The 26,675-nt window shown below is 42.4% G+C and overlaps 2 protein-coding genes across 2 annotated transcripts in view; both read left to right on the forward strand.

The window, feature by feature from the left end:
* The first annotated feature begins 268 nt into the window (after nt 1–268).
* Nucleotides 269–1,051, forward strand: LOC104666825 (transmembrane epididymal protein 1-like). The gene has a single exon (XM_010368963.1). The coding sequence runs from the start codon at nt 269–271 to the stop codon at nt 1,049–1,051; it is 783 nt and encodes a 260-aa protein (XP_010367265.1).
* An 8,761-nt stretch (nt 1,052–9,812) lies between these two features.
* The window catches only part of RGSL1 (regulator of G protein signaling like 1), a 107,194-nt gene continuing 90,331 nt past the window's right edge, over nt 9,813–26,675 (forward strand). The window contains exons 1-4 of the mRNA XM_030936616.1: nt 9,813–9,863; nt 13,611–13,693; nt 18,783–18,857; nt 24,283–24,412. Coding sequence (XP_030792476.1) covers nt 9,851–9,863; nt 13,611–13,693; nt 18,783–18,857; nt 24,283–24,412 — 301 coding nt within the window. The 5' untranslated portion in view covers nt 9,813–9,850. The remainder of the gene's footprint in view (nt 9,864–13,610; nt 13,694–18,782; nt 18,858–24,282; nt 24,413–26,675) is intronic.

Below are 26,675 nucleotides of genomic sequence, written 5' to 3' on the forward strand. Positions count from 1 at the left end.
TATGCTTACTTCATTGTTTGTCAACGGTTAGCTGATTACCAATGAACCAGAGCAGAAGACCAGACGGAAACTATGACACCCACCCCACCATAGGTTTGGGCCTCCTCCAAAACCATTTCCTTTCTGTATGTGGATTCAGTGGGCTGGATAGAGAATATAAGTAACCTCAGGAGGCTCCCTCCACATTCTAGAGCCTGAGGTGGCCCTGAGTGAATGGTCATTCCTGAGCCTTTTGCTTCTGCCTTTGATCAGACCTACTTTCAGTTCAATGGGAGGCTTTGAGGGTCATCTGTACCCAGGGCTGTCTTTCTTCTTCTATGGACTTTATCATGCACAACTTGTCTCCAGAGCCTTGATATGCAATGCCCCTGTCCAGTATCCACCACGCCATCCCTGGAGCAAAGGAAGATGGGCAAGGCTATGGCAAATATACTACATTGGGTTGCTGAAGATACTGAGTGCCTGCATTTTAGTAGCCCAAGAATTGCACAGCATTCCTAGACAGTTTGTACTTATCAGCAAGATGTATCATCAGAGAAACTTTATGTTCCGCAAACAGTGGCAGCATCTCACTCTCTATATGACTTTCTTGCTGAGTGGGTGTGTAGACATGGTGAGCCAGAACCTGCTGCCTAAGAGATGTGCTGCTCTGGAGCAAGGTGCCCAAGCTCTGGGCATGTTCATATTTCTGCCCCTGATGGTGTCTCACCTGCAGGACACAGAAGGAGTGGAGCTTCAGTCTCACGTGCTGCTCACCCAGGCCATGTTCCTGCTGACTCTGGTGGTGACCGCAGAGCTGTGGGCTCCCAACATGCTGCTGCTCAGGATCATGAAGGCCTTTTTGTATATGATCACAGGCTCTTGGCTGATGCACATAGGCTTTATGCTGTTCAAACCAATCTCTGGCTATCAATGGATGGATGATGACAGAAATGACATTATGTTTGTCACCACCTTCTTCTGCTGGCATGTGATCTTCAGTGCCATTTTGATGATCTGGATCTATGGCTTCTCCTTTTGGTGGTATTGCTACATTTTTGTTAAGGCCTGAACCTGGATGTGCCACAATTGGTTCTCATTGCCTGCATACTCCAGGACATCTGCATGAGAAGTTGTGGGAGCTGGAGCTGCCAGAGAGAAGAATCCTGCATCCTTCTTTCAGAGGTGGCTCATCCTGAGGCATCAGACTTCTCTGGGACAGGCATACCCTCCTTCCCCTTCTGGTTTCTCTCAGTCGCATTTCCTGAGCAGTGTGCAGAGGACAGGAGAATGAAACAAGGCATGCAACTGTGACCCTCACTCTTAGATCCCCAAGTATTTCCTTCCCCTCCCCTCTCTCCTCAATTCCAGCAACAGCAATCTGTGTGCCCTGCACATCTCTGCATCCCTCATTCTCCTCCCATGAGGACATTAACATAAATTCATGATATCCTGCCTTTGGGCCTTTTTATAAATATCCTTCACCCAGCACATAGAATTCCTACCACTAGTCATATTTAGTACATAATAATCTACCCATTACAATAACCACCTCTTCATTCTTTCTTGTTCTGGACCTCTTCAACTCTCATATTGAAGAGACTGTTTTTGACTCTACAAAAGTCCTAGAATGTTCTTGAGGTCTTTCCTTTGATTACTTTGTGATTTATCAAATGAAACATCGAACTCTTGAAGGTAACTTCTTCCGCAGGATTTTTTGTTTTTGTTTTTGTTTAGACAGGGTCTCACTCAATTGTCCAGTTGGAGTGCAGTGATGCAATCATCACTCACTGCAGCCTCAATCTCCTGGGCTCAAGCAATTCTCCCCTCTCAGCCTCCCAGGTAGCTGGGTCTGCAGGTGCAAACCATCATGCCATGCCCAGCTAATTTTTTATTTTTGTAGAGATGAGTTTTCGCTACATTGTCCTGGCTGGTCTCGAACTCCTGGGCTCAAGTGATCTGCCTGTCGCTACCTCCCAAAATGCTGGGATTACAGATGTGAGCCACCATGCCCGGCCCTCTGCAGGGTTTAATAGAGCAAAGCAACACCCTGTATGTAGTGAGAGCTCAGAGGCTCGTCTGTTTCCAGACTTTCTTCAGCCCAGTCTTCCCATGTGTAGAGCCTGGAAAATTCTTCTTCCAGGCCTTTCAGCCCATTGCTCTGTACATATCTTATTGATTCCCAAGCAGTAGACTCTTCTGGAACCACTCCTTTCTGGTTCTCATGTATAATAAAGTTCAATGGCTTGTTTATGCTGCATATTTTTCTTTTTAATCCTCATAAATGTCTTATCAGAGAGGTTTAGAGCTGAGTAATCTGAAACTCAAAAGGGTTAAGAAGGTGGCTTAAGGTAGCTAGATATTTAACTATGTCACATAATGCTTTTGCTGGGTGTCAAGGAGGGCAGAACTCCAAATAGAGTTAAATTATTGGGGACTTGCAAAGAGTGCCTTCATGCCTCCCCTTCTGCTTCTCCCCTGCTTTTTTTTTTTTTTTTTTTTTTTTTTTTGAGGCAGAGTCTCACCAGGCTGGAGTGCAGTGGCACAGTCTTGGCCCATTGCAACCTCTGCCTCCTGGGTTCAAGCGATTCTCCTGCCTCAGCCTCCCTAAGTAGCTGGGATTACACACTCCTGCCACCATGCCTGGCTAATTTTTGTATTTTTAGTAGAGGTGGGGTTTCACCATGTTGGACAGGCTGGTCTTGAACTCCTGACCTTGTGATCCACCCGCTTCGACCTCCCAAAGTGCTGGGATTACAGGCATGAGCCACTGTGCCCATCCACTCCCCTGCTTTCTCCAGGACATGAAGAATCTGTCAAGCTTCCCTCACTCCTGACAAAACTAAAGCATCCAGTTAGGACAGAGGAGGGTTAGAGCAGGGACTCTCGAGGGTGAGAGCAGGGACATCCTTCTTGTTTCCTTTTTTTTTTCTAGTTCCTAGAGCAAATGCATCCTTTGGTTCTGGCCCTACTCTTCCTTTTTAATTTTCTCAGTCAAAAGCGAAGGTGCAGCAGGAATGAGTTGTTTGGTTGTCAGGGACCTTCACCACCTGGTTTTGGGGGTTGGTGGGCATTCTCAGTTATTGTGGGGGTGGAGGGTGCTTCCCAATGTCATAGAGAGGTGGGGACTTGTTATGCCCAGACCGTTTATTCCCCGAAGAAGACCACCAGAGTCCAGAGTCAAAGCCAAGCGGCAAGGATCTTTAATGCAAGTTCGAACTTGGTCCCTCCGTTCTACAACATACAAGAGGGCCCCGAACAATGCGTGTGCTCGCTTTTTATAGCCTGATGAAAACAGGATATGTAAGGTTACAAGGGAATTCTTCTTGGTTACAGCACTACAATTGGTTAACGTATTAAGTTATACTTTTAGCAGCTTTCTTATTGGTTCCCGCTCTTTTACAAACGGTTGTAACCTTATTGGAGATTCTCCAGGTGTTGTTTTTCTTTGAGATACATGGAGGAATGTGTTTGTGTCGGGCCCAGGAAGTGGAGGCATATGGGGGGATGTCTCAAGGCTGTGATATATGGAGGAATGTGTTTGTGTCGGGCCCAGGAAGTGGAGGCATATGGGGGGATGTGATGTGTCGGGCTCAAGGCTGTGATATATGGAGGAATGTGTTCTTTCAGACTCAGCCACGTCTCAGAATGTGGGATGGCATGCGTGTGCTGGATGTTCGGCATGTGACCAGCAGGCAGCTTCCACAGAAAGCTGACACTTGCGTCGTTGGAACGATCAGGCAACAACGTTGCTCCCCGCTGGAGATGAACAGCGGTCCCTGGTGTGGAAATAAAATATGCCTCAGGTGCAGTTCAGCTTCCATGCTTCTCTCTGGTCCTGGGGACCAGTGGAACTCTGCAGCATCCCCTGTAGGTTCTGCCCTTTTCCTGGTTGTCACCTCTGGCTCCCAGCCCCTTGCTTCTCCCCTACAACCTTGGATATATTTGCCTTGGCCAAGCCTTGCAGCTCCTTCTTCCTCTAGCTTTGTTGAACCTCCTCTAGTACCCTTGAGGCTGAGGGGGCAGGGAATCTGCTCCTCTGTACATGCTTTCCCATTGATATGGTAAAGTGGGTTTCTACTTCACTCAGGCCTCCCCCTGACTTTTTTCTTTTTCTTTTTTTTAGACAGGGTTTTGCTCTATCACCCAGGCTGAAATGCAGTGGCACCATCTCAGCTCACTGTAGCCTCGACCTCCTGGCTCAAGCAGTTCTCCTGCCTCAGCTCCCACACAACCCACAAGTCACCCCCAGTAGCTGGGATTACAGATGGCACCACTACACCCAGTGAATTTTTTTTTCTTTTTGATTTTTGTAAAGACTGGGTCTTGTCATGTTGCCCAGGCTGGTCTCAAACTCCTGGGCTCAAGTGATCTTCCAGCCTTGGCCTCCCAAAGTGCTATGAGCCACCACACCTGGCGACACCTCCCCTTTTTGATATTAAGAGCATATTTTAGATTTTTTAACCTAAAATTGACTTCTTGTTTTTTGCTATTATAATCTGATCTCATCTTGATGCAATATCTTTGACTAAATAGAGGAAAAGTCATCTGTAAGGGTTGGGAAGCAAAACCCAAATATTAGTATTTCAAGATATTATTTCTCCACAAAGATGAAAGTTGAAGAAATACCAAAACCATGTGTTAACCCTTAGACCCGTTCTATTTTGAGTACTTTTGAAGCCTTGTTAAATATCAACAAATTCATCTCTTGTAGTAAATGATTGCCTCTAAATGTTATATCTCACAACATGTGTCTTCCAGGTAAAATAATATTAGCAGGGGCCTGCAAAGCCACAAAGAATTATAGTTAAGGCCAGATACGATGGTGGAATAAGCAGATCTACTATTTGGATGATAAGGGCCTTTCTGTACTGCTTATGTAACAGCAGGTGTGAGCACTCTGACAGTGATCCTAATTACTTTGGAAAGTAAAACGAACTGAAGATTATGTTGGGGGAAAAACAGAAACAAAACCTTCAAATTACAGAGTGGAGTTTTGAAAAGAAAAGTGTAATGTTCAACACCATGCACCAGAGGGCACCATATTTACATGAGCCTGGAAAGGGCACTTGCTCTCCATTTGGTATTGAATGACCCATTTAAACGAAGTGATAGAGGGATAAAGAGAAGAGCAGTAAAAGTATATAAGTATTGTCCAAGCACCCAGTAAACATCATGTGGTTCTTCTTCCTGTTAAACTTAGATGCATATGACTCAACACAGAATTCAGTTAACATAGAGATATGTGTGTATATCTCAAAAACCTTTTGGTCACTCACTCTCTATCTGTTTTATTTGGAGTGAAAATTTATTGTGTGAGTCTTGTAGGGACTGTCTCCCACTACGGATGCCAGAGGGGACCAGACAGTCTCTCTCTCTTGGCCCTGGCAGTAAGGACATGGATACCCTGTCCTAGACTCAGCAATCAGACCCTCCACCCAGAACTTTTCTTTATGTATATACATTTATATTTATAAATTTATATTTAATTATATATAATGTATATTTAATTTTTAAAATTAAATATATGATATATGCATTTAATTTTTATTTTATTTATTTATTTATTTTTTGAGATGGAGTCTTGCTCTGTTGCCCAGGCTGGAGTGCAGTGGCACGATCTCAGCTCACTGCAAGCTCCGCCTCCTGGGTTTACGCCATTCTCCTGCCTCAGCCTCCCAAGTAGCTGGGACTACAGGTGCCCGCTGCCACGCCTGCTAATTTTTTGCATTTTTAGTAGAGATGGGGCTTCACCGTGTTAGCCAGGATGGTGTCGATGTCCTGACCTTGTGATCCATCCGCCTTGGGCTCCCGAAGTGCTGGGATTACAGGCGTGAGCCACCACGTCCGGCCTGCATTTAATTTTTAAAATTAAATATATAATATATAATTAAATATAGAACATATACACATTTAATTTTAAAAATCATTTTTTAATAGAGGTGGGGTCTTACTATGTTGCCCAGGCTGGTCTCAAACTCCTGGACTCAAGTGATCCACCAGCCTCAGCCTCCCAAAATGCTGGGATTACAGGCATGAGTTACCATGACCAGCCCAAAACTTTTCATCTTGAAGGAAGACTCAGAAGCTCAGGAGCAATGCGAGGTTATGCACGGCAGTGCCTATGACAACAAACACTCAATAGTGGTGGTGCCAGCAGTAGTGGCACAGTGGGGATAACCACAGATGCTGAAAAAGATGTGTTGTAGTTGAAATTGGCTCTGATTTCTACTGGAGATCGTGTTAACCATCAAAAACAAAATAAGAGTAGTTATCATAATAGGCAGTTGAGCCTGTGAGGATATCTGAATGATCTAACCCATAGATTCTTTGTGGTGGTTATTGGTCATGGGGTTCCTTAAAAAAATGTGTGGTCATTCAATAAGATTCTACTGGAGAGCATAAGCTCTGTGATGGCAAGGATTTTAGACTGTTTATTCAGTGATTCATCCCAAACACCTAGAACAGTTTGTGTCACATAGACATGCCCAATAAATATTTGTTGAGTGAATGAATGAATGAACAGGAGCTTAAAGTGAGCCATCGTGGCAGAGAATCAGGCCCCTCATCCAATTTTCAGCCCTGAGTCAGACCTAGAAGCTCTGAAATGAAAAAAGCATTTTACCCATTAGGAAGAATCTTGCAATATTTTGCAACTGTTTACTGTGAATATTCTTCCTAATCTTTGCCAAAGAGACCTGCTGTCATTTCCAGGGTAACTGCACTTGGGAAAAGGAGATGCCCAGAGTTTTGCATACCAGCTCAGATCTAGTAAATGTCAGATCTGAGATGTGAATGCAGCTTTATTTCATTTAGAAACCACTTTTTTTTTTTTTTTTTTTTTTTTTTTTTGAGACACAGTCTCGTTCTGTTGCCTGGGCTGGAGTGCAGTGGCACCATCTCAGCTCACTGCAACCTCTGCCTTCCAGATTCAAGCAATTCTTGTGCCTCAGCTTTCTGTGTAGCTGGGATTACAGGTGTGCACCACCATACCTGGCTAATTTTGTTGTATTTTTAGGAAAGAAGGGGCTTCCCCATATTGGCCAGTCTGGTCTCGAAATCCTGTCCTCAACTGATACACCCACCTTGGCCTCCCAAAGTGCTGGGATTATAGATGTGAGCCACTGCATCTGGCCCCAATATTTTCTATATTTGCCTGATGATAATAATTATCTGGGGCACTTAGAAAATATACAGACTCCTGAGCTCCAGCCCTTCTCAATCAGAATTGCCAGGGGAAGGTCCTGGCAGTTTAGGTTTTTAACAACAACCCTATCTGTGGGGAAAAGAAAGAGAGATCAGACTGTTACTGTGTCTATATAGAAAGAAGTAGACATAGGAGACTCCATTTTGTTCTGCATTTGAGATGCTGTTAATCTGTGACCCTACCCCCAACCTTGTCCTTGCAAGAGACATGTGCTGTGTTGACTCAAGGCTTAATGGATTTTGGGCTGTGCAGGGTGTGCTTTGTTAAACAAGTGCCTGAAGGCAGCTTGCTGGTTAAAAGTCATCACCATTCTCTTAATCTCAAGTACCCAGGGACACGCACACTGCCAAAGGTCGCAGGGACCTCTGCCTAGGAAAGCTAGGTATTGCCCAAGGTTTCTCCCCATGTGATAGCCTGAAATATGGCCTCGTGGGAAGAGAAAGACCTGATCGCCCCCCAGCCCGACACCCGTGAAGGGTCTGTGCTGAGTAGGACTACTACAAGACGAAAGAAGGCCTTTTGGCGGATGTTGGCAGTTAAGATAAAGAAAAGCATCTGTCTCCTGCCTGTCCCTGGGCAATGGAACATCTCAGTGTAAAACCCGATTGTATGCTTTGTTTACTGAAAAAGGAGAAAACCACCTTAGGGCAAAAGGTGGGACTTGCTGAAACAATGCTGCTAAAAGGTTTATGGAGATATTTGCATATGCATATCAAGGCACAGCATTTTCCTTTGAACTTATTCATGTCACAGAGATCTTTATCCGTATGTCTTACTGCTAATTTTCTCCCTACAATGATCCTATTGTCCTGCCACTCCCTTATCTTTAAGATGGTAAAGATAATTATCAATAAATACTAAGGGAACTCAGAGACCGGTGCTGGCATGGGTCCTCTGTATGCTGAGTGCCGGTCCCCTGGGCCCACTTTTCTTTCTCTATACTTTGTCTCTGTGTCTCGTTTCTTTTCTCAAGTCTCTCATTCCACCTAACGAGAAACGCCCACAGGTGTGGAGGGGTAAGCCACCCCTTCAGATAACTCTTATTACCACACATTTGGGAGACATCTGGTGCCCTTTTCTTTTGGGAACTAGAAGGTTATGAAAGGGTCAGGGATCTAACCATTATACATTTCAAGTTTTAGCCAGTGATACTGGCTTTTCCTCTTTACTGATTTTAGAGTGACACCATTTGGTTGTTAATGGCTCCAATAGTCAGCCCTTTTAAGCAGTGGGAAAGATGGTGGGGCAGCAGTTAGGACTCAAGAGTAGGTGCACACAGCTTGATTGAAAACATGCTGAAAGCATTCCGTCTTAAGGAATGTGAGCATATGTTACTACTGTATATGCCATTGTTTTAGCAGGCGACCATGACTCTATTTATTTTGCAAAAGAGGTGATAATTCATGGAATTATCCTAAACCTAAACTGCCAGGACCTTCCCCTGGCAATTCTGATTGAGAAGGGGTGGAGTTCAGGAATCTGTATATTTTCCAAGTGCCTCAGATAATTATTATCATCAGGCAATACGATGATATGTAGAATCCATACGCATTGTATGGAATCCGATATTGTAGAACCATGCAGTGCTTCACACTGAACTCTTAAGATGTGTGCATGTTAAACTGACTAATGAATAAGGTAACTGATAACAGACTGAAGAAGTATGGTAAGCTACAAACTCATCTTGCAATACATAAAACATCAAGATGTAAAGCAAGAATCTCTTCTCACTAAAATCACTGTAGAATACAGTATTTGGTCTTTATATATTCTAAAGAAAGTATAGCACTTTTTCAAATGTAAGTGATATTTTATTGATGATTCATTATTAACAATAATCCTTCCAGTTTTCGGTTTTCCCCCCACCCCCATGGGAAGGCCTTTTGGACATTATATAAGCTTCCCTATAATCCCAAGACTTTCAAATTCTTTAAACCCTCTCTGGTTGAAGAATTCTATTCTCAGTAATTCTTGGCTAAATTTTGAAGGGTTATAGGGCTTTTAGTCTTTCATCTTAATATTTACTTCCTATTAGGGAAGAACAGGAGAAATGAAGAGTTGTTTAATGAGAAAACCAAGTGCCTGAAGAGCCTTCAGAGAAAGGGAATTCAAGCCTCTTGGAAGCTGATGTTTTAATTTTAATTTTTTAAAGATGAGGTTTCACTCTGTTGCCCAAGCTGAAGTTCAGTGGTGTGATCATAGCTCACAGCAGCCTTAAACTCCTGGGCTCAACCAATGGAGGTTGATGTTTTAAATGGGCAGAATATCCAGGAGACACTGCTTATTAAAATTACATCAAATGTAATCGTTTACAAGACCCTTAGGAGCTGAGTTTAGCAATGCAAAAGTCACCTTAGCATGGGAGAGGTTGGAACAGACAAGAGATCTTGGGCACAATTATAAAGAACTTGTCAAATAAAATAGTATGAACTAAAGGCTTAAGTATAGGAGGAGTCTTGTATGTCCAAGGGGATTCAGCAGATAAGGTAAGATAAAGACTTATCTTCAGATTAAAGCCTACACCAGAAGTAAGTAGGTCATGCCAGATAGAATCTGGAATCCCTTAGAGAAGGCATCATTACCTGTTCACAATGGATAAAGTTCTGTTGACTGGGGGATAATTCTGCCCCTAACAAATTGCTGTGTCAGGAAAAGCATGACAACATGAGCAGTGCTGGTGAGTCTCTGCGAGGGATGTCTCCAAGGCCTTGAGTCTCTCAAATAAGGCAAACCATTCATTTTCCCAGTGGTTAATAGATCTGAGCCATTCAGGGGCACCATGGGTGACTTTTGTGTTATTCATGCCTTTGTTTTCCTTCTCTTTCTCCTTCTTCCCCTTCCTCCTACCTTCTGCCACCAGATCTTTGAGGGTAGGTCAGGGCCTTATTCATAAGACAACTAAGAGGGAGGAAGTAAAATGTGGATTGGGCCACCTTTCCTCCAGAGAGAAGACTGGTATGGGGTTTGAGATTATGCAGTGATTTAATTTGTTGCCAAGTCAATATTATCATGGTGTGGAATGGGTGCTAAAAGCCTTCTCAAATTATTAGGAAGTTTGAAGGCAGAACAGGTAAGAAGGAAAAACAAGAATGGAGAAATGAGAGGATGAGGAAGAGAAGGATATACAGAGCCTTGTTTCTGTACCTCCTTAAGACTGTCTTGTCAGTGGCAAGCCCTAGCATAGTCAAGCCCCTTGCCACCAGCAGTGTGTGTAGCTATGAAAAACAATCACTGGGGAATTTCTGCCAAACCCCACTTTTCTGCATTCAGATGGGCTCAGTAATGTACTCGTTTAACAAATCCATGTTAGACTCTATGAATGATAAACAAACAAAAGTCCGAAAGATTGAAAATCATCGACTGGGAGCGTTGGCTCATCCTTGTAATCCCAGCACTTTGGGAGGCTGAGGCAGGTGGATTGCCTGAGGTCAGGAGTTCAAGACCAGCCTGGTCAATTTGGTGAAAGCCATCTCTACTGAAAACAGAGAAATTAGCCAGGTATGGTGGCGTGCACCTGTAATCCCAGTTACTCGAGAGGTTGAGACACAAGAATCACTTGAATCTGGGAGGCAGAGGTTGCGGTGAGCCAAGTTCATGCCACTACGTTCCAGCCTGGGTGACAGAGTGAGACTTTGGCAAAAAAAAAAAAAAAAAAAAAAAAAAAATTGAAGACTATCTTTTGAAAGAACAATTTATTCTACATTTACAGAACTTAGACATTGTGGAAACACTTTTAGAGCCTAGAAAAAGGAAGGTGAAAAAACAAAGTCCCTCCTCTCATATGCTCAGTTTGATGAGGAAGACAGATGTATCAATGAATAAAAACAGTAAGACTTGCTAATTGTAATAATGGAGGATATACGTGATGGTGTAGGGACCATTGTGGTAGATTCTACCATTCTTGGTTCACCAAGAAGATTATATGTAAACCAGTTCTTAATGGATGGCTATTAATTTGTGAGCTGACTGTGCTTGAGAAAACATTTTAAGCAATGGGAATATGGGAACAAAGATGTGGAGGTTTCAGGTGAGAGTACCTAGCACATGCAGAAAATAGCAATGTCTTGGCTTAGCTTGCAAACAGGAGGCAGAGAGTGTGGAGAGGCAGGAAATGAGGCTGGGAGGAAACTCAAAGGCCAGATGGGGTGAAGCCTCAGATACTATACTAGAAAGTTTGGATTTTACCTTCTAGGACACCGAGGAGATTTTGAAAGACTTTAACAATAATATCAACAGATTATGGCGGCAGTATGTGGAGGGTGGTTGGAAGGACAAGAGGTGGGAACTAGGGAGACCATTTAAGAAGCTGATGCGATAGTCTAGGTGAGAGAGCATAGAGACCTATAATGGAAGAGTAACTTTATGGACGGAAATAAGAAGATAGATTCCAGAGATAGGTACAAAGAGAAACCATATAGCATAGTCCCCCACTGCATGTGGGGGGCGTGAAGGGGAGAGAGGGAGAAGAAGAGAGCAAGAGTGAGAGAGATTGAGAGTGAGAGTGAGAGACAGGGACAGAGACAGAGAGAAGAGTCTCAGTTTTCTGGATTAGATCATTTATAGAATGATGATTCCAGTAACTGGGACTGGGCATGTAGGAAAAGAAGCAGGTGGGAGGTCTGGACACATTGAACAAGTTGAGATGAACGTGCCTACTGGATGCGCACACAGATCTGGCCCATAGCTCATGTACATTTAAAACCAGAGTCAAGAAGAAAAGTCTGGACTGAAAACACAGATTTTGGAATCATCCATATGGAATAGATTAAATAAATCAAAGACTGCTTATAAAAAGAAGAACAGAGGGCTTGGGAAGGGTACAGATAAAACACACATAACACTTAACAGCAAGAAAAAAGATGTATGTGAACAGAGGGCAAGTGCTGATACCAGCTCTGTCACTCACAATAGTGTTTGTCTGGGTTTCTTTTTTTTTGAGACAGAATCTCACTCTGTCACTCAGGCTGGAGTGCAGTGGTGTGATCTCAGCTCACTGCAACCTCCACTTCCTGGCCTTAAGCAATTGTCCTGCCTCAGCCTCCCAAGTAGCTGGGGTTACAGGCTCCCGCCACTACACCTGGCTAATTTTTGTATTTTTAGTAGAGACAGGGTTTCATGTTGGTCAGGCTGGTCTTGAATTCCTGGCCTCAAGCAATCCACCAGTCTCAGCCTCCCAAAGATTACAGGGATAAGCTGCCATGCCTGACCAGGAGTTTCTAATTCTATTTCTATTATATGAAGTCAACAACCACCCAGTGTCATCAGGAAAAATGATCATTTAGTTTTCTTATGTTATCATAACTACATGTTTGTGACTGTGCATGGCACTTACTGTCCTCATCAGATGCTATCCTCATCAGATGCTTAGATTGAGAGATGAGCTTAGGGCATAATATTCGGACCCATTTTTCAGTCTTTCATTATGAACTTTGGGTATGACTGAGTAATGTTGGGCCACTGATCAAACAATTAGTTTATTATTCACTAGTTGACCATTGTCCTCTAAGGAGCATAGGCAGTAAATTAAAGGAAGGAGTTAGTTGCTTTGTTGACCTGGGGTCTCCGTATTTGGCTTTATGACATTCAACATTCATCTCCTTGACTTAACTTGGGCAGCACGATGATCACACCTGAGAGAAGTAATAAGTATGTTGCATGATGAAATTAACATTCAAGAAAGCTCTTGTCAGGCTGTAATGCTGGACCAAACCTACCAAACTGAAATTTGACTGGAATAAATATACATTCCTGCCCTGGTTTCTGAAATGTGACTGCATAAGTAAAAGCATAATGGAGTTAATAGTGTAATATGAGAGTCCCCAAAGCTAACCCCATTTTAGGCCCCATTACGTTAGCATCAGATGCAACCTAGGCAAGAGTTCTCTTATGTTCTGCTCTGGGAAGCATTTGAAGTGTTTCAGTTGTGAGTACCACTCCAGCCAATGAGAGAACCAGATGGAGAGACGGCCGTGTGAGGAATGGGTTGAAGAACTGCTTGGTGACTAGCCAGTGGGGTTGTTGGTAAGCAGACGTCTGTGATGTCTTTATATATACTGGAAGCACTGTCTCTTTTAAGGGGACTTAAGTGAATTCTGTCAAGCTTCAGAGGGCATAATCTTTACATATAGAAGGTAAAGGAATATAGTCACAGTGGGAAACAAGAAATCTACCACTTCGCCTTCTTCATAAACAGAATGGGCATACCTGTGAGTGAGTGAGCTCCCCACAGCTGGGAGTGTTTAAGCAGAATGATATTGAAAAAGAGAGTCCAGGAGAAGGGGAGAAATTGAATTGGATGACCCTAAAGGCTGTCATCATGCTGACATTTGGCAATGTGAAATGATCCATTCGATTGCTTCATTTTCTGAACCTGAATGCGATTCTGATTCATGTTTTGTTTTTTTATTTCTCTCTCTCCATGTAGAGATAATCGGTTCTACAAATCTTATAATTCTGCTAGAGGATGAAATCTTTGCTGATTTTTTCAACACATTTCTTTCCCTCCCGGTAAGCATTCTCAGTTTTAAATACAAATATTTCATTAGCAGCTGAATAGTGAATCTCACAAAGCTGAGTGACTTTTTTTTTTTTTTTTTTTTTTTTTTGAGACGGAGTCTCGCTGTGTTACCCAGGTTGGAGTGCAGTGGTGCGATCTTGGCTCACTGCAAGCTCCGCCTCCCAGGTTCACGCCATTCTCCTGCCTCAGCCTCCAAGTAGCTGGGACTACAGGCGCGCACCACCACGCCTGGCTAATTTTTTGTATTTTTAGTAGAGACGGGGTTTCACCGTGTTAGCCAGGATGGTCTCGATCTCCTGACCTCGTGATCCGCCCGTCTCGGCCTCCCAAAGTGCTGGGATTACAGGCTTGAGTCACCGCGCCCGGCTGAGTGACTTTTTTGTTTGCTTATTGTTATTTGGGGTTTTACTAAATTTCTTCTTAAATAAAAAACCTCTTTTAATTTGAGCAAATAAACACTAACCAGAACCACCTTTAAAATCTCCAAAAGCTTCCCATGGTTGATGTCGTCAGATCCTAAATCCCCAGCCTCCTTACTTGCTTTTACCTGTCCAAAGTTACTTCCCATCACACACTCTGCTGATTCCCAGTGCTCTGGTGACATAGGCTCTACCCTCACTGGGTATCCCTGGCATTCCCCCACCTCTGAACCTCTGCTTGGGCTATGTTTGTTTTCTGCCAGGAATACCTTTCCCATAGTTCCACCTATGAAAATCTTAAATATTCTTCAAATATCTGCTTAAATTCCATTCTCCTTAAGGAATTCCTAGGTCCTCAGCATTGGAACCTCCTGATGGGAACTTCTCTGCTTCTGAGCCCCTTGGCACTTTGCAACTCTCTTGAGTTGCCTGTGTGTGTGTGTGTGTGTGTGTGTGGACCCCAGTAGATTATGAGACAGTGAATTCCTGCAGGACAAGGACTGAGGATTATTTTTTCTGCTCTACTCCCTTTACTAGGTGTTTAGCACATAGCGATGGTTGTTGACTGGAAGGAGCCTATCTATTTCCTTAATCTATGCAACTAAAACAAACCTCAAACATCCAAGTATTCTTAAACCCAAACCCGGACTTATCCTGAATCTGTTTTGGTTTAAATGCTCGGTGACATTTTAACACTCGTGCCTTTTGAATTGTGGCTCATCTTGATGCACCATTTCCCGTGAGAGGGTATATAGTAAAAGGCGAAATTTCAGTTAAGTGGGAAAAACACCCTCTATATCCCACAAGTGGTTATCGGGTGGTTATTTTGTGCCCGCCCCTGGGCTGGGCTTAGTATTGGGGAGGCACATATTAATGACACCATCCCTGCATCCCTGTCTTCATGGAATTCCCAGTCCAGTGGGAGAGATATTTAGAAGGTCTGGGTGACATGACAGAAGTTTTCAGGAGTCAGTGAGAGTACAGTACTCACAAGACAGAGAGATCATCCCTACCTGGAAGAGTCAGGAAAAGCTGACACAAGCCAAATATTAAAAGACAAGGAGGTACTTGACAGTTAACTGGATGCGGAAGGTGAGGAGGAAAGGATGCATAAAGAAATAGGAGGAGGCCGGGCACGGTGGCTCATGCCTGTAGTCCCAGCAATTTGGGAGGCCAAGGTCAGGGGATCACCTGAGTTCAGGAGTTTGAGACCAGCCTAGCCAACATGGTGAAACCCGTCTCTACTAAAAATAAAAAAATTAGCTGGGCGTGGTGGCAGGAGCCTGTAATCCCAGCTACTTGGGAGGCTGAGGCACGAGAATCACCTGAGCCCAGAAGGGGGAGGTTGTAGTGAGCCGAGATCGCACCACTGCATTCCAGCCTAAGTGAGAGCAAGACTCCACCTCAAAAAAATAAAAAATAAATAAAATAAATAAAAATAGGAGGAAAAGACTACGGAATGAGTAGCAAGAAAAGCAAAAGCCTTATAGACAGAACAGAAAGTAAAGGCACCAAATAATACAATCCTTTGATACTTTGGGGCAAATCGTAAGTAACTCAGAAAGGCTGAAGAATGGTTGTGCGGGTGAGACACACACCACAAGAGGTAAGCTGCACAGGCAGGCTGTGCCAAGCCCTGGAGATCTGGCAAACTATGCCTAGGAGTTTGGACACTACCCTAAGGCGTTAGAGAGCCATCGAAGGATTTGAAGTAAAGGAGTAACATGTTCAGGCTTTCATTTGAGAAAACTACTCTGCAGAGGTCTGGCCAATGGGTGGGCAGGAGACCTTAAAGGAGGAAGGGAAAGTGGTTAGGAGGTTGTTTCAGTCATCTAGGTGGCAAGTAATGAGGGTCTAAAGGGAAAGGAGAGAGGAGGATGGGATAAGTAGAGGAGACTGTTAACAAAACAAAATATAGGACCATGTCACTGTTTAAATATTGGGCGAGGTGGTAACAGGAAGAAAGGAAGCAAGGGTAATAGGTTTGGGTGCTTGGATGGAGGGTGGTGTCAGGCAACAGGATTAAAATCAGGATAAAGAAGAGGCCTCTCTGAGAGTGGGTCTTTCATGTGTTTCTCATTCTTACTATTGTCTCTGCCACTGTCTTAATGAAGGTTTCAGAAGTAATCTTTTTTTTTTTTGAGACAGATTTTGCTCTTGTTGCCCAAGCTGAAGTGCAGTGGCACAATCCTGGCTCACTGCCAACTCCACCTTCCAGGTTCAAGTGATTCTCCCACCTCAGCCTCCCAAGTAGCTGGGACTACAGGCGTGCACCACCATGCCCAGCTAATTTTTTGTGTTTTTAGTAGAGATGGGGTTTCTCCATGTTGGTCAGGCTGATTTTAAACTCCTGGCCTCAGATGATCTGCCTGCCTCGGCCTCCCAAAGTGCTGGGATTACAGGTGAGAGCCACCACGCCCAGTCAAGAAGTAATCTTAAGACCTGTTAATCAGTCAATTCACCAACACAATTAAATCAGCTCACAATAATGTTCTAGAAATAGAGAGTGATGTAGGGAGGGAGTTCCAGCCAAGAGTATAAGAAAGTCCTGACCACTTAGGCAGCTATGGCCTATAAAGAGAGACAGCAGTAGTAGTTCATGTTGAATACTCCTTAAGTTTACAGATTTCTACCACTTAACTCCCATAGTCACCATGTGAAGTAGGAAGTATTTTCCCTTTTTACCAATGGATCTCAGAAGTTAAATGATTTGCTGTAATCTCAGCACTTTGGGAGGGCAAGGCAGGTGGATCACTTGAGGTCAAGAGTTTGAGAGCAGCCTGGCCAACATGGTGAAACCCCATCTCTAATAAAAATGCAAAAATTAGCCAGGCATGGTGGCACATGCCTGTAATTCCAGCGACTAGGGAGGCTGAGGTAGGAGAATCACTTGAACCCGGGAGGCGGAGGTTGCAGTGAGCTGAGATTGTGCCATTGCACTCCAGCCCAGGTGACAGAGCGAGACTCCATAAAAAAAAAAAAAAAGTTAAATGATATGCCTAAGATCACACACTGAATCTGGGGCAGTTCTAGGAGCTGACCAGGTCTGCTGGCTCCAGGACTGATGTGTTTTCCACTGTAGCCTGTGCCCTCTATGGTATAAATGTCGGGTAGTGAAACTGCTTCCAAACCCCATTCCTACATAATCTCACAACTTCACAGTCCTACAGCCACTCCTTAAAGGTAGCTTAACATACCAGTCAGGGTGTATTGTGTTACACACTGAGTGCAGAGCAGAGAGAGATCCCTAAGGACTGAGTCTCCTTTACAGATTTTTAACTGTAAAATACAGACAGCAACATCACCTTCCTTCAGCACCTCACAGCCAGGGACAAGGGACAAATGGGATTGAGGGAAGAGGGCCATACACTAACAAAAGTGTGGGGCTGTTTACTTGGGGAGATGGTCAGACTGACATGATGTGCTGAGAGTTCAGTTAGGAATTGGAGCTTCAGCCCCTCTAGTTTTCTGCAAATACTTCTGGGACACTTTGAAGACATTTTTTTGTCCATGGTGAGACTGCTTAAGTTTACAAAGCTGTAAACATTGAAGTCCTTTCCCATCTATTTCAAAGGTGGTTGCCTAGGTGACAGTCTCTTTTCCATGACAAAGGGGGATAGTATACTAGAATTAACATTATCAATTTTGGACACTCTCAATGCCTCCCTGCCAAGACCAGCTCGGTCAGGGAGACCCTAACCCAGTGGCGCTAGAGGAATTAAAGACACACACATAGAAATATAGAGGTGTGAAGTGGGATATCAGGGGTCTCACAGCCTTCACAGCTGAGAGCCCCGAACAGAGATTTGCCCAAATATTTATTAACAGCAAACCAGTCATTAGCATTGTTTCTATAGATATTAAATTAACTAAAATATCCCTCAGGGGAAATGAAGGGATGGGCCGAATTAAAGGAATAGGTTGGGCTAGTTAACTGCAGCAGGAGCATGTCCTTAAGGCACAGATCGCTCATGTTATTGTTTGTGGCTTAAGAATGCCTTTAAGCGATTTCCACCCTGGGCGGGCCAGGTGTTCCTTGCCCTCATTCCTGTAAACCCACAACCTTCCAGCATGGGCGTCAGGGCCATTATGAACATGTGACAGTGCTGCAGAGATTTTGTTTATGGCCAGTTTTAGGGCCAGTTTATGGTCGGATTTTGGGGGGCTTGCTCCCAACACCTCCCTATGTAATCTGTATCCCCAGTCTCCACATCTTTAGTCCTCTCTGTCTTCTCCAGTTTAGGTAAATCCAAAGCTATTTTTCACTGGGAAAACATTTTAGACATTTGCTTTAACTCTCTAAGTCCAGGGAGAAAAGTGAATACTGAATACACAAAGTAAATACATTCTAATATCATGGGCCTTGGCCTTTGCACACAAGCAAATAGCTCTCAGGTCGGCTCAGGCTCCACAGGAGAGACAGGTCCCAGGTTGGGGCATGGTGGAGCCAAAAGATAAATGAATCTTGCAATTCAGTCTGTTTAGAGCTTTTTTGCATGTGTGCAGGGCAAGATGATGCAGTAGAATAAATTTAAGAATTAATGTCCCTTGAAAGAAAAGAGCCATGGAACCTCCCTTCCTCTGTGGCTGCAGATGGACTGTGTCATATACATGAAGAGAAGCTCTACTCCCTTGACTGTTTCCTAGCTTTCTTTTGTAGGTTTTTGGTCAGACACCATTTTATACTGTTGAAAATTCACAGTGGAGCTTGTGGCCAGAAATACCTTGTAACTTGGTGAGTAAAATTCTTCAGAGGTACAGGGTTTAGGGTGGAGGATATAGGAACTATATCTGTTTTTTGTTGTTAATTTGTTTTTGTTTTTGTTTTTGTTTTTGAGATGGGGGTCTATTCGGTCACCCAGACTGCAGTGCAGTGGTGCGATCTTGATTCACTGCAACCTTTGCCTCCCTGGCTCAAGCAATCCTCCCACCTAAGCCTCCCAAGTAGCTGAGACCACACAGGCACATGCCACCATGCCTGGCTAATTTTTTGTATTTTTGGTATAGATGGAGGGCTGGTCTCAAGCTACTGAGCTCGAGCAATCCACTCGCTTCGGCCTCCCAAATTGCTGGGATTACAGGCGCAAGCCACCGTGCCTGGCCTAAGGGAACTATTTGATATGTGAATTGGGAGAGGGAGAAAAAGAGGAAGTCCAGAGGGTAACTATAGGAGAAACTGTAAAGCAAGTGAATAGAACTAACAACATCAATCCAGGTCAACATTTCTCCTTTTTACATTTTTTACATCTCATCCAAGGAATTGCTGGTGAATTCTTTCCATTACATTCTAGTCTATAGTTAGCAAATGTGATTCTCACATCTACCGTGATAGGTTAGACGCTTGGGAAACTATGCTGAGAAGAACTTTAAGGGCACATCTAAGCAAGAAAGAGTCTGGAAATTGACTGGCAATGTCTGCGATGGATGTGGGATGGAAAGTGGCAGCCCATGGGCCACATAATTATTATCAGTATGCATTATCAGATGTAGATTCAGATGCTTCTCCGCAGTTTCATTTTTTTTTTTTTTTGTCTAAATAGTTTAGCATCTTTTTTTTATTATTATGCTTTATGTTCTAGGGTACATGTGCACAACGTGCAGGTTTGTTACATATCTATACATGTGCCATGTTGGTGTGCTGCACCCATTAACTCATCATTTACATTAGGTATATCTCCTAATGCTATCCCTCTCCTCTCCTCCCACCCCACAACAGGCCCTGGTGTGTGATGTTCCCCTTCCTGTGTCCAAGTGATCTCATTGTTCAAGTCCCACCTATGAGTGAGAACATGCGGTATTTGGTTTTCTGTTCTTGCGATAGTTTGCTGAGAATGATAGTTTCCAGCTGCATCCATGTCCCTACAAAGGACATGAACTCATCCTTTTTTATGGCTGCATAGTATTCCATGGTGTATATGTGCCACATTTTCTTAATCCAGTCTGTCAGTGATGGACATTTGGGTTGGTTCCAAGTCTTTGCTATTGTGAATGGTGCCGCAGTAATCATATGTATGCATGTGTCTTTATAGCAGCGTGATTTATAATCCTTTGGGTATATCCCCAGTAATGGGATGGCTGGGTCCAATGGTATTTCTAGTTCTAGATCCCGGAGGAATCACCACACTGTCTTCCACAATGGTTGAACTAGTTTACAGTCTCCCCAACAGTGTAAAACTGTTCCTATTTCTCCACATCCTCTCCAGCACCTATTGTTTACTGACTTTTTAATGACTGCCATTCTGACTGGTGTGAGATGGTATCTCATTGTGGTTTTGATTTGCATTTCTCTGATGGCTAGTGATGATGAGCATTTGTTCATGTATCTGTTGGCTGCATAAATGTCTTCTTTCAAGAAGTGTCTGTTCATATCCTTCACCCACTTTTTGATGGGGTTGTTTGTTTTTTTCTTGTAAATTTGTTTGAGTTCTTTGTAGGTTCTGGATATTAGCCCTTTGTCAGACGAGTAGATTGCAAAAATTTTCTCCCATTCTGTAGGTTGCCTGTTCACTCTGATGGTAGTTTCTTTTGCTCTGCAGAAGTTCTATAGTTTAATTAGATGCCATTTGTCAATTTTGGCTTTTGTTGCCATTGCTTCTGGTGTTTTAGACATGAAGTCCTTGCCCATGCCTATGTCCTGAATGGTATTGCCTAGGTTCTCTTCTAGGGTTTTATGGCTTTAGGTCTAACATTTAAGTCTCTAATCCATCTTGAATTAATTTTTTTATAAGGTGTAAAGAAGAGATCTAGGCCGGGCGCGGTGGCTCAAGCCTGTAATCCCAGCACTTTGGGAGGCCGAGATGGGCGGATCACAAGGTCAGGAGATCGAGACCATCCTGGCTAACCAGGTGAAACCCCGTCTCTACTAAAAAATAAAAAAAAACTAGCCGGGCGAGGTGGCAGGCGCCTGTAGTGCCAGCTACTCGGGAGGCTGAGGCAGGAGAATGGCGTAAACCCAGGAGGCGGAGCTTGCAGTGAGCTGAGATCCGGCCACTGCACTCCAGCCCGGGCAACAGAGCGAGACTCCGCCTCTTAAAAAAAAAAAAAAAAAAAAAAAAAAAAAAAGAAGAGATCTAGTTTCAGGTTTCTACTTATGGCTAACCAGTTTTCCCAGCACCATTTTTTAAATAGGGAATCCTTTCCCCATTTCTTGTTTTTGTCAGATTTGTCAAAGATCAGATGGTTGTAGATATATGGTATTATTTCTGAGGGCTCTGTTCTGTTCCATTGGTCTATATCTCTGTTTTGGTACCAGTACCATGCTGTTTTGGTTACTGTAGCCTTGTAGTATAGTTTGAAATCAGGTAGCGTGATGCCTCCAGCTTTGTTCTTTTGGCTTAAGATTGTCTTGGCAATGTGGGCTCTTTTTTGGTTCCATATGAACTTTAAAGTAGTTTTTTCCAATTCTGTGAAGAAAGTCATTGGTAGCTTAATGGGGATGGCATTGAATCTATAAATTACCTTGGGCAGTATGGCCATTTTCACGATATTGATTCTTCCTATCCATGAGCATGGAATGTTCTTCCATTTGTTTGTGTCCTCTTTTATTTCATTGAGCAGTGGTTTCTAGTTCTCCTTGAAGAGGTCCTTCACATTCCTTGTAACTTGGATTCCTAGGTATTTTATTCTCTTTGAAGCAATTGTGAATGGGAGATCATTCATGATTTGGCTCTCTGTTTGTCTGTTATTGGTGTATAATAATGCTTGTGATTTTTGCACACTGATTTTGTATCCTTAGACTTTGCTGAAGTTGCTTATCAGCTTAAGGAGATTTTGGGCTGAGATGATGGGGTTTTCCAAATATACAATCATGTCATCTGCAAACAGGGACAATTTGACTTCCTCTTTTCTGAATTGAATATACTTTATATCTTTCTCTTGCCTGATAGCCCTGGCCAGAACTTCCAACACTATGTTGAATAGGAGTGGTGAGAGAGGGCATCCCTGTCTTGTACCAGTTTTCAAGGGGAATGCTTCCAGTTTTTGCCCATTCAGTATGATATTGGCTGTGGGTTTGTCATAAACAGCTCTTATTATTTTGAGATACGTTCCATCAATACCGAATTTATTGAGAGTTTTTAGCATGAAGGGCTGTTGAATTTTGTCAAAGGCCTTTTCTGCATCTATTGAGATAATCATGTGGTTTTTGTCTTTGGTTCTGCTTATATGCTGGATTACATTTGTTGATTTGTATATGTTGAACCAGCCTTGCATCCCAGGGATGAAGCCCACTTGATCATTGTGGATAAGCTTTTTGATGTGCTGCTGGATTCGGTTTGCCAGTATTTTATTAAGGATTTTTGCATTGATGTTCATCAGAGATATTGGTCTAAATTTCTCTTTTTTGGTTGTGTCTCTGTCAGGCTTTGGCATCAGGATGATGTTGGCCTCATAAAATGAGTTAGGGAGGATTCCCTGTTTTTCTGTTGATTGGAATAGTTTCAGAAGGAATGGTACCAGCTCCTCCTTGTACCTCTGGTAGAATTCGGCTGTTAATACGTCTGGTCCTGGACTTTTTTTGGTTGTTAGGCTATTAATTATCACCTCAATTTCAGAGCCTGTTATTGGTCTATTCAGGGATTCAACTTCTTCCTGGTTTAGTCTTGGGAGAGTGTATGTGTCCAGGAATTTATCCATTTCTTCTAGGTTTTCTAGTTTATTTGTGTAGAAGTGTTTATAGTATTCTCTGATGGTAGTTTGTATTTCTGTGGAGTCGGTGGTGATATCCCTTTTATCATTTTTTATTGCATCTATTTGATTCTTCTCTCTTTATTAGTCTTGCTAGTGGTCTATCAATTTTGTTGATCTTTTCAAAAAAACAGCTCCTGCATTCATTGATTTTTTGAAGGGTTTTTTGTGTCTCTATCTCCTTCAGTTCTGCTCTGATCTTAGTTATTTCTTGCCTTCTGCTAGCTTTTGAATGTGTTTGCTCTTGCTTCTCTAGTTCTTTTTATTGTGATGTTAGGGTGTAAATTTTAGATCTTTCCTGCTTTCTCTTGTGGGCATTTAGTGCTATAAATTTCCCTCTACACACTGCTTTAAATGTGTCCCAGAGATTCTGGTATGTTGTATCTTTGTTCTCATTGGTTTCAAAGAACATCTTTATTTCTGCCTTCATTTTGTTATGTACCCAGTAGTCATTCAGGGGCAGGTTGTTCAGTTTCCATGTAGTTGAGCAGTTTTGATTGAGTTTCTTAGTCCTGAGTTCTAGTTTGATGCACTGTGGTCTGAGAGACAGTTTGTTATAATTTCTGTTCTTTTACATTTGCTGAGGAGTGCTTTACTTCCAGCTATGTGGTCAATTATGGAATAAGTGCAATGTGGTGCTGGCTTCTCTGCAATTTCTAATGACTACTCAACTATTCTCCAGAGGCATGTTTTTCTACCAGTTTTTTTCTTTATGGCCTTTTTCTTTTTTCTTATTTTTCCCCTTGTCCCCACTCCTGTTTTCCTTTTCCACTATGTAGACTTTAGACTTAACAGTGACTTCCACATCCCCTACAAGGGGCATATAGGATCAGAAAGACCACTCTAAACCCTGATAACAACAAGGTTTTGCTTTCTATGAGTTCTGGAGAATTGAGAAGAGACATTCCATGCTGATGCTTACATTTGATTTCCCAAGAATAACCCTGAAAACTGAAAAAAAATTACCTCCTTTCTCTGTGGCTTGATCCCTCAGGAATACATCCTGTATTCTAAATGATGGTATGTGTGAATCTTTGTTTTTGTACATGTTGTGCAGTTGATAGGGGTTACGAGCTTGTTAGAAATTATGAGTGTATTTACAAAGAAGCAAATTGAATAAAGTTGTGATCTGACACCACAGACCCAAATCTTTTCCGCTTTTCTTCTGTCAAGCAAGACTTTGATTTTTGCTTTAACAACTTCACTCAGGAATAAGAAATAATTTTTTCATGAAAGATGAAGCTTTTTATTTTCTACCGATCCATTTACTTCTTTGCAAATCTCTGCTCCTCTTTTATATTTCTTTTTTTTAAGCCCAGGTTCCAGGTTTATAGGAATTATTTTTAATCAATGCACCTCTCCTTCTGGCCAGACACTGCAAGTGTAAGACGATTAGTCACCCCTTACTAAGTTGTATTTTTTTTAGCAATTCAGTTTCATTTAGCATTTTTGTTTCTATTTTGCTTCGACTCTAGATTGCCAAATACAAAGGGTTATTGACCTGGTTGGAAAAATACCGATTACCTTTCTTCTGTAAAACAAACTTGTGTTTCCATTACATTCTCTGTCAGGAGCTCATCAGTTTCATTAAGTCCCCAGAAGGAGGTAAGCATTGATGTGTGTGTGTGTGTGTTTGTGTGTGTAGAAATGTAGGAAGTCACATTTCATAATGATCTTATGCCTGTCAGTACTATAGTTATAGTAAGGTATAAATATTGGCTGAATTTATAGATATGTGCATAGCTCAGCCCATGTTATGGCAATAGGTAAACTCTTAACTGGAAATATTGGTATCTAGAGAAATATGCAGGAATCTGATGGACTGGGCTGTTTATCTCACTGTAGTCAGAAATGAGAAAATTAATGGTGGCCGCAGAACATAGTAAAATTGCCTAATCTAGAACCAACAGATTTCACCACCTTCATTACTACCATCTGGTTTAAGCCACCAGAATTTCTTACCTAGTTAATGAAATCATCTCTTAATTTGTCTCCTTGCTTTTACTCTTGCTCTCTTGCTCATAGAAGCCATAGTGAGACTCTTAAAAATTAATTGGTGGTGGTGCTGGAGGGACTCCTAGGAAGATGATGAAATAGGAAGCACTAGGAATCTGTTTCCTCATCTAGACAACAATTGCACTGGCAGAATCTATATGATGTCAATATTTTGAAACTCTAGAGTCTATTGAAGCTTGCAACTTTCAGGGGGAAAGTTTAGACAGTAAACTGTAGTCGATCTCATTCAATTTCAGCTCTTTGCACAGTAGCAACTACTTAGGCTCAACCCCAGCCCCATGGCACACAGTTGTGCACATGTTCCTGGGGCAGCTTACAGGAGCTAGGGTGGGCAAAAAGAACCTTGTGTTCCAAATATTAAGGATCTGTGATTTGATTGCTACTTCTGACCACAGAAGTCCAGGCAAAGACGTTGGCAGTCATTATTGTTGGACTTTCCCATTGTTGTAAGCCCCTCTCCCTCTAGCTGAAGTGATTTTTAGGGGATTTACAGAGCTGACATCTTCCCCTTTCTTCATTTTTCTCTCTTTTTTTTTTTTTTCCTTTTGGGAGGCAGATCTTAAGGATTAGGGCATTCAAAAACAACAGCCTATATGGAGAAAATTAGAAAGTAACTGCCTATGCTTAAAGAAAGCTGCAGGCTCGGAAAAGATATAAGAAGACAAGTTTACACCTCAGCCCAATTCTTGGCACAGAGATATCCTACAATAATAATAAAAAAATTAATAAAAATAACAACAACAACAAAACCCCAGCAAACTCTGTGAAAAGGAGGGAATCTGATTTCCAGAGTTAATACATCATTAGGTTCAAATACTCAGTTTTTAACAACAACAACAACAACAGTCAGAAGGCCCACAAAGAGGAAAGTATGGCTAATTTAAAGAAAATAAAGATAAACCTAAAGAAGTTGTCCTTAAGAGAGTTCTGATGGCAGATCTACTAGATAAAGACTTTAAAACAACTGCCTTAAATATGGTCAAAGAGAAAGTCGGGAAAGTGATAAATGAACAAAATGGAAATATTAATACAGAGAAAAACCTTAAAAAAAAAGCAATTCTGTAGCTGAAAAGCATGACTAAAATGAAAAATCTACTAGAAAGAGTTAAAGGCAGATTAGAGCAGGCAAAAGAAAGAATCAGTAAACCTGAAGATAGGACAGTAGAAACTATTAAATCTGACAAACAGAAAGAAAAAGGTTTAAAGAAAATTGAACAAAGCCCCTTGATGGGACTTGTGGGACACCATCAAGCAGGTCAACATACACAAATTATGGACGTCTAGAAAAAGAGTAGAGAAAGAAAGGTGCAAAGAGAATATTTGAATATATAATGGCTAAAAACCTCTCAAACTTGATGAAAGACATGAATATAGACATCAAAGAGCCCAATGAACTCCAAGTAAGATGAAAGCTGAGGGAGCTTTCCTGCAAGAAATGCTCAAGAGAGTCCTGCAGGGTGAAATAAAAGAACACTAGACAGTAACTTGAAGCCATATGTAGTAAAGATCTCAATAAAAATAAATTTAATACCAACATCATAAAGTAATAAAAATAATATTTTAAAGTTATCATCATTATAATATTTATAACTGTACTTTTTTTTTTTTTTTTTTTTTTTTTTTTTTTTTTTTTTTTTTGAGACGGAGTCTTCCTCTGCTGCCCAGGCTGGAGTACAGTGGCCGGCTCTCAGCTCACTGCAAGCTCCGCCTCCCGGGTTCACGCCATTCTCCTGTCTCAGCCTCCCGAGTAGCTGGGACTACAGGCGCCCGCCTCGTCGCCCGGCTAGTTTTTTGTATTTTTTAGTAGAGACGGGGTTTCACCGTATTAGCCAGGATGGTCTCGATCTCCTGA

Source organism: Rhinopithecus roxellana, chromosome 8, assembly GCF_007565055.1.
Source record: "Rhinopithecus roxellana isolate Shanxi Qingling chromosome 8, ASM756505v1, whole genome shotgun sequence".
Classification (NCBI taxonomy): domain Eukaryota; kingdom Metazoa; phylum Chordata; class Mammalia; order Primates; family Cercopithecidae; genus Rhinopithecus; species Rhinopithecus roxellana.

Excerpts from the sequence above, each read along its gene's own strand:
- LOC104666825 (XM_010368963.1), top strand. The coding sequence starts at position 269 with ATGGGAGGCTTTGAGGGTCATCTGTACCCAGGGCTGTCTTTCTTCTTC.